This window comes from Nomascus leucogenys, chromosome 3, assembly GCF_006542625.1.
Source record: "Nomascus leucogenys isolate Asia chromosome 3, Asia_NLE_v1, whole genome shotgun sequence".
Taxonomy (NCBI): Eukaryota; Metazoa; Chordata; class Mammalia; order Primates; family Hylobatidae; genus Nomascus; species Nomascus leucogenys.
Genome location: NC_044383.1, coordinates 56,681,250 through 56,689,253, shown reverse-complemented (window position 1 = coordinate 56,689,253; position 8,004 = coordinate 56,681,250). Strand labels below are relative to the sequence as shown.

Genomic DNA, 8,004 nt, shown 5'->3' with positions numbered 1-8,004 from the left:
TATTATTTGTCTTTCATTCTGTTTCAGTTGGACAGTGTTGCTCTAGATGCTTTCCTACAACTTTTTTTTTGTTTGTTTGTTTTGAGACGGAGTCTCACTCTGTCACCCAGGCTGGAGTGCAGTGGCACAATCTCGGCTCACTGCAAGCTCCGCCTCCCAGGTTCACGCCATTCTCCTGCCTCAGCCTCTCTGAGTAGCTGGGACTACAGGCGCCCGCCACCATGCCCGGCTAATTTTTTTTGTATTTTTAGTAGAGACGGGGTTTCACCGTGGTCTCGATCTCCTGACCTGGTGATCCGCCCGCCTCGGCCTCCCAAAGTGCTGGGATTACAAGCGTGAGCCACCGCGCCCGGCCTGTGCCTAGCTATTTTTATTTTATTTTATTACATTTTTGAGACAGAGTTTCGCTCTCGTTGCCCAGGCTGGAGTGCAATGGCGCGATCTCAGCCCACTGCAACCTCTGCCTCCCAGGTTCAAGCGATTCTCCTGCCTGAGTACCTGGGATTACAGGCATGCACCACCATGCCCAGCTAATTTTGTATTTTTAATAGAGATGGGGTTTCTCCATGTTGATCAGGCTGGTCTCGAACTCCCGACCTTGCCAAGGAAAGAAAACTCTTGCCAAGGAAAATGCGATTGAGAAATGCTGCATGAAGGAAACTTGAGCCTGTCCTTGCATTTATCCCAGGTGATCCTGGATAAAACCCACTCTCCCTCCTCCACAGCATGTTGAATGTGTCATCTTCCTCTCCAGTTGGGTTCTACCTGGTCCCTAGGAATGCCTGCTTTGCCCTCTGTCTACTTCGATCTGAGCTCAGTTTCTGTTGTTTAAAATGGCGGTTTCTCCAATACACCTCAACATCTTGGAAAGGGGGATTTTTGCTAGGATACTGAAGGCCGGAATTTCAGTGCATGTTTGAGCCAACAGTTGGAAAGTTAAACCTTGAAGACTTGAGTTATTTCAACAAATTCTTTGGAGAAAAAGTTTTATTAATTAATTAATTTATTTTTGAGACGATGTCTCACTCTGTTGTCCAGGTTGAGTACAGAGTGGTGATCTCGGCTCACTGCAGCTTTGGCCTCCCTGGTTCAAGCGATCCTCCCACCTCAGTCTTCCAAGTAGCTGAGACCACAGGCATGCACCACCATTCATGACTAATTTTTTAGTTTTTATAGAGATGGGGCTCTCCCTATGTTGCCCAGGCTGGTCTAGAACTCCTAGCCTCAAGCAGTCCCCCAGCCTAGGCCTCCCAAAGTGCTGGGATTACAGGTGTGAGCCACCACACCTGGCCCTAGAGAAAATTTTTACAACCAAATGTTAAAGATCACTTCTGCTGTAGGTCTGGGTTGCAGCAAGTGTCTTACAGGACATCTGGCCGTTGCATGGGCTCTGCTTGCCACCCATCCGTACTTGCATTTCCAAATAATGATTTTTTAGAAAGGAGGAACACTTAAAAGCATATGCATTGGTTTTATCCAAAATTAATGTCAATGTTTATCATATTATAATGTTAGCAACAAGGCTGGTGAGTATATAGGTTGGTTCGACCTCAGTGGGACGCCATTTGGCAATACCTTATCAATTGGAAATTTACAGATCCTTTGACTCAGCAATTCTACATTTGAAATTTCATCCTATAGTTATACTCCCCCTTGTAAGAAATGACATGTAGAAGGATACTGATTTCAATAGCATTACTAGCACAAGTAAAAGATAACATACAAGGTAAATATTCATGAAGATTGGGAAAAAATACATATTAAAGAAATAAGTCTGAGTTCCGTGGCTGATGCCTGTAATCCCAACACTTTGGGAGGCTAAGGTGGGAGAATCGCTTGAGCCCAGGAGTTCGAGACCAGCCTGGGCATATAGTGGCCATGTTGCAGGCACTGAAACATGATGAAACCCTATCTCTATTAAAAATACAAAAATTAGCTGGGCATGGTGGCGGATGCCTGTAATCCCAGCTACTTGGGAGGCTTAGGCACGAGAATCGCTTGAACCCATGAGGTGGAGGTTGCAGTGAGCCAATATCGCACCACTGCATTCCAGCTTGTTGACAGAGCGAGACTCCATCTCAAAAAAAACAAAACAAAAACAAAAAAGACCAGCCTGTCCTAAAAAAAAAAAACTAAAACAAATTAGTTGTGATGGCACATGCCCATGATCTTAGCTACTTAGGAAGCTGAGGTGGGAGGATCACTTGAGCCCAGAAGTTGGAGGCTGCCGTGAACTCTGATGGGTCACTGCACTCTAGCCTGGGTGACGGAGTGAGACGCTGTCTTATCAAAAATAAATAAATAAATCCATTATTAATATCTAGAAAAATGTAACTTTGTCAAGAAAAGAAGTCATAGTATATACAGTTATGAACAGTTTACAAAGTCGTAATAGTGCAAACATTGAATATTGATCTAACAAAATCATATCTCTGTTTTAAGACGATCTAGGTCTGATGCACGTAGTTAAGTCCCAGCTTACCTGGGTTGGAAGAGGGTGAAAGATAGTGGTAGATATAAAAATCCTAGCCTCCCAAAGTACTAGGATTACAGGCGTGACCCATCGTGCCCCGTCGTTTGTTGTTTTTTTGTTTGTTTGCGTGTGTGTGTGTGTGTGTGTGTGTGTGTTCTTTTCTCTTTTTTTTTTTTTTGAGAGGAGTCTCTCCCTGTCGCCCAGGATAGAGTGCAGTGGCGCAATCTCGGCTCATCGCAATCTCCGCTTCCCGGGTTCACGCCATTCTCCTGCCTCAGCCTCTCCGAGTAGCTGGGACTACAGGCGCCCGCCACCACGCCCGGCTAATTTTTTGTATTTTTAGTAGAAATGGGGTTTCACCATGTTGGCCAGGCTGGTCTTGAACTCCTGATGTCAGGTGATGCGCCTGCCTTGGCCTCCCAAATTGCTGGGATTACATGCGTAAGCCACCACACTCGGCCTGTTTTTTTTTTTTTTTTTTTTTTTTGAGACGGAATCTCACTCTGTCACCCAGGCTGGAGTACAGTGGCTCAATCTCAGCTCACTGCAACCTCCACCCTCTGAGTTCAAGCAATTCTCCCGCCTCAGTCTACTGAGTAGCTGGGATTACAGGCACCTGCCACTGCGCCCGGCTAATTTTTGTATTTTTAATAGAGATAGGGCTTCACCATGTTGGCCAGGCTGGTCTTGAACTCCTAACCTTGTGATCCACCCTCCTGGGTCTCCGAAAGTGCTGGGATTACAGGCATGAGTCACCACGCCCAGCCCTGTTTTTTGAGTTTTTAATAAAAGCCATTGTGACTGGTGTATGATGGTATATCGGTGTGATTTTAATTTGCATTCCTCTTCTGATTAGTGATGCTGAGCATTTTTTCATGTGTTTGTAGGCTGCCTGTATTTCTTCTTTTGAGAAATATCTCTTCATGTTCCTTGCCCAGTTTTGTTTGTTTGTTTGTTTTGTGGAGACAGAGTCTCGCTCTATCCAGCAGGCTGCCAGTGCAGTAGTCTGATATCGGCTCATTGCAACCTCCGCCTCACGGGTTCAAGCGATTCTCACGCCTCAGCTTCCTGAGTAGCTGGGATTACAGGTGCCCGTCACCATGCCCGGCTAATTTTTGTATTTTTAGTAGGGACAAGATTTCGCCATGTTGGCCAGGCTGGTCTAGAACTCCTGCCGTGAGCCACTGCACCCGACTTTGCCCCATTTTTAATGGGGCTTTTTTCTTGTTGTTTTGCAAAGTACTTTAATCGTCTCAATTAGCAAGTAAGAATTTCCCAACTACTAAATCATTCCTATATATCAAATACATTCAGCCGGCTGGGCGTGGTCTGAATATATACATTCAGCCTATTAATGTGGCAAACCTGAAGTTCTCTTTAGTGTTTCAATACTGAATAAAAATAAATTATAAATTATAATTTATCTTATAGCAACACATCTAAAACAGTTATTATTATTATTATTATTTTTTTTTTTTTTTGAGACGGAGTCTTGCTGTCCCCCAGGCTGGAGTGCAGTGGCGCGATCTCGGCTCATTGCAAGCTCCGCCTCCCAGGTTCACGCCATTCTCCTGCCTCAGCCTCCCAAGTAGCTGGGACTACAGGCGCCCGCCAACACGTCCGGCTAATTTTTTGTATTTTTAGTAGAGACAGGGTTTCACCGTGTTAGCCAGGATGGTCTCGATCTCCTGACCTCGTGATCCACCCGCCTCGGCCTCCCAAAGTGCTGGGATTACAGGCTTGAGCCACCGCGCCCTGCAAACAGTTATTATTATTATTATGTTTGAGAAAGGGTCTCACTCTGTCACCCGGGGGGAGTTCAGAGGCACCATCACTGCTTACTGTAGCCTCAGCCTCTCTGGGATCAGGTGATTGTCCCACCTCAGCCTTCCGAGTAGCTGGGACTACAGGTGCGTGCCACCTAGTCCAGCTAATTTTTGTATTTTTTGTAGGGATAGGGTTTTATCATTTTGCCCACGCCAGAAGGATTGCTTGAGACCAGATTGGGCAACATAACGAACCCTTGTCAGAAAGGGAAGGGGAAAAGAAAGGAAAGGAAAAGGGAAAGGAAAAAGGAAAGGAAGGAAGAAAGAGACAAATATAATTGTGTTATTTAGAGAACAGAGGCATCACTGGGCATGATGGCGGGGGCTTGTAGTCCCAGCTACTGGGGCAGCTGAGGAGGGAGGATCTCTTGAGCCCAGGAGATGGAGGCTGCAGTGAGCTATAATTACACCACTGCCTCCTAGCCTGGGTGACACAGAGAGACCCTGTCGCAAGTTTTAAAAATTAAAAATAAAAAAGAGAATAGATGTCAAAAATTTTCAAGGAATCTCATCTTGTGTCCAAACCACGAGAACTATCTGTTGTTAGGTGTGTTCATGGCTGCATTAATTAAAAGCATGCTATAGTCCCACTACTGGGGAGGCTAAAGAGGGAGGATTTTTTTGAGCCCTGGAGTTCGAAGTCAACCTGGGCAACATAGCCAGGCCCCATAACTTTTTTCTATCCATTTTTTTTTTTTTACTGTACGAATCTCACTACACAGACCCTATAACAAAAAAAAAAAAAAAGAAAAAGAAAAGAAAAGAAAGAAAGAAAAGAAAAGAAAGAAAGAAAAAGAGAAAGAAAGCAAGAAAGCAAGAAAGAAAGAAAGAAAGAAAGAAAGAAACAGAAAGAAAGAAAGAAAAAAGGCGGGCGCTTATTCTGCTCTGTATTCAGCAGTCTCAGGCAAGTGACAGAATAATCTGAAAACCTGGTCCAGAGGGAGGAAACGTAGTGGCCAGGGATCAGAAGCGTGTGAGGGACCTATGAAGTATTCATTCTGCAAGTATCAGTTCTTTCCTCTGGGGGAGATACTGGGCTTGCCCACGTCTCCCTGAATCCATGGTTAAGAGTCCCTCTGGGCACCAGCGGATTCCTGGTGCCCAGAGCCCGGTTCCTCCTACCGGGTGCGCTGGGAAAAGGGCTGCTCCTGACAGATGGGACACTGTAAGAGCAGCCCAGGAACCAGTGCACTTGCGCGGCCTCGGAAGAAGCCGGGGCTCCTGGAGGCGGAGGCGAGGCCTGGGACCCAATGAGAAGGGCGCGGCTGGAGAGGAGGGGCTGGCCAAAAGCCCTTGAAATAAGGCCCAGGCGGAACCGCGGTTCTAGTCGCCCAGTTCCAGCTCGGCCTTTGGGTTTGCTGTGGTGTTCTTGTCTCCTGCAGGACCGGCCGCAGCATGGACACTCCCAGGCGGTTTCCGACGCTCGTGCAACTGATGCAGCCAAAAGCAATGCCAGTCGAGGTGCTCGGTCACCTCCCTAAGCGGTTCTCCTGGTTCCACTCTGAGTTCCTGAAGAATCCGAAGGTAGTTCGCCTTGAGGTTTGGCTGGTGGAAAAGATCTTCGGTGAGTGGACCAAGGAGGGGCAGCCCCCATGCGGCTTCTTTCTGCCACCCATACCCACACCCCACCTATTCTGGCTGCGTTCCAGGGCAATCCTCCCCAGTAGCCAATGCCCTCTGGCTGTCTCCTCCTTCCACCTTCCCCTCCCAAGACCCCCGGGAGCCACCCGTCCCTCACAGCCTCTCCGCTACCCGCGCAGGCCGGGGCGGAGAACGCATCCCGCACGTCCAGGGTATGTCCCAAATCTTGATTCATGTGAATCGGTTGGATCCTAATGGCGAGGCTGAGATCTTGGTATTTGGGAGGCCTTCTTACCAGGAGGACACAATCAAGATGATCATGAACTTGGCTGACTATCACCGCCAGCTCCAGGCGAAAGGTACGGGGCTGGGAATAGGGCTACCTGCAGCAAACCCTGGCTCCGTAGGAGTGATCCTGGGGTTTCCTGGCTGCTGGGGCTGCAGTCTCGCCCTCCCAGTCGGCCCGCGGTTGGTGGGTGGGGGAGGGGGCGGTTCTCGTTGTCACGGATCCAGAAGGCCAAATTGAACCCTCGTTCTGGGATTCCTGGCTCCTACTCCAGCAGGCCGCTTGGGTGACTGTCCCTTTTTGGAGAGGATATAGAGACACAACTGTGGCCTCTCCACACGGCTCTTCTTCCAGGCTCAGGAAAGGCCCTCGCCCAGGATGTCGCCACTCAGAAGGCCGAGACCCAGCGGTCTTCAATAGAAGTCCGGGAGGCCGGGACCCAGCGTTCGGTGGAGGTCCGGGAGGTCGGGACACAGGGTTCTCCGGTGGAGGCGCAGGAGGCCGGGACCCAGCAGTCTCTCCAGGCTGCCAACGAGTCGGGGACCCAGCGATCCCCCGAAGCTGCCAGCAAGGCAGTGACCCAGCGGTTTCGCGAGGATGCCCGGGACCCAGTTACCAGATTATGAAGGCATCTCAGGCCCTGGAGCCAGAGCCAGTCAGGGGTTAAAGTGAAAGCCCGTATTTCCGCCCAGAAGCTGGGGTTGGGGAGAGGATGTTGTGGATTTTTTGTTTTACCCCTTCTGTTGAATGGTTGCAAACACAAACTTGAGTTCTAATAAAGAATAGCAAAGTGGAAGCCCGCCTCCCCCAACCCCCCCCCCCCGCCCCCGCGACTTAAGTCCAGGAAGCTGGGGTGGCGAGGAAGGATGATGTGGATTGTTTTTGTTTTACACCTTCTGTTGAATGGTTGCCAACACAAACTTGAGTTCTAATAAATAATTGCATTTCCCTAACGTCTGTATTTTGGAAGGTAGAGGGGAGGCAAAGGCGCATTCCTCCAGCAGCCCAGTTCTGCCCTTCGCAGCTCTCTACCTCGAGGCAGGTGGGGCCTCTGGTTCCTAGCGGCCTGAGGTGGCAATCTTCCCCGGCTGTGGTCCGGTGTGCCCCTTGTACTCCTTAACGGCGCGCATCTGGCTTTAACAGGTGGGAAGCCTCTCTGGCCCACTAGGAAACCTCTCCAAGCCCGCTGTCGTTCTACTCAAGGTGACTTGGGATGAGAAAACTGGGTCGCTTGGGGGCCAGCTGGATTTGGAAGGCCCTGGGTGTATTGCTACGCTGTCACAGAACACTTTCCCAGCTGGGGAAAGTGACATCGGGCAAGAAGGAAAGGGAGAGACCTGAGCTGCACTCTTGGGCTGCACAGTTGCCGTCTTCAGGTCTTGCTTGGGTCACCCATCTTCCACGAAGGTCGTGGACATCGGCAAGATACAGGCACCAGCTACTCTCCTCAGTTATTATGGCAGCGAGGAGCCCCAGCAGAGAACATTTTGGCTTCCCTAGGGTCACAGCTCTGGTCAGGGCGCTGGGATGCAGGTCCCTGAGCCTGCAAATTAATCTAGAAGGATGCAAGCCAACAGCTGGGTGCTAGGATTAAACAATAGCACGCAGTAATTCTATAATGAGGATTTTTTTCCCTTGTTTTTTTTTTTTTTTTTTTTTTTTTACCAACCAAGAATCACTGGTAATTTTCATTTTATTTTGGAGACAGAGTCTCGCTCTGTGGCCCAGGCTGGAGTGCAACGGCCCGATCTCGCCTCAACACAACCTCTGCCTCCCGGGTTCAAACGATTCTCCTGCCTCAGCCTCCCGAGTAGCTGGAACTACAGGCCCGCGCCACC

The 8,004-nt window shown here is 49.1% G+C and overlaps 1 protein-coding gene across 1 annotated transcript; it reads left to right on the top strand.

Moving 5' to 3' along the window:
• The first annotated feature begins 5,646 nt into the window (after positions 1–5,646).
• KHDC3L (KH domain containing 3 like, subcortical maternal complex member) lies at positions 5,647–7,119 on the top strand. The gene is made up of 3 exons (XM_003271118.3): positions 5,647–5,863; positions 6,060–6,239; positions 6,521–7,119. The coding sequence occupies exons 1-3, from the start codon at positions 5,695–5,697 to the stop codon at positions 6,790–6,792; spliced, it is 621 nt and encodes a 206-aa protein (XP_003271166.1). The 5' UTR covers positions 5,647–5,694; the 3' UTR covers positions 6,793–7,119.
• The last annotated feature ends 885 nt before the right edge of the window (positions 7,120–8,004 follow it).

Bases quoted from the DNA above. Each gene is read 5' to 3' on its own strand.
- KHDC3L (XM_003271118.3), top strand. From the start codon at position 5,695: ATGGACACTCCCAGGCGGTTTCCGACGCTCGTGCAACTGATGCAGCCA. The intron at 5,864-6,059 runs GTGAGTGGACCA...CTACCCGCGCAG, and splicing joins GCTGGTGGAAAAGATCTTCG to GCCGGGGCGGAGAACGCATC. The intron at 6,240-6,520 runs GTACGGGGCTGG...CTCTTCTTCCAG, and splicing joins CCGCCAGCTCCAGGCGAAAG to GCTCAGGAAAGGCCCTCGCC.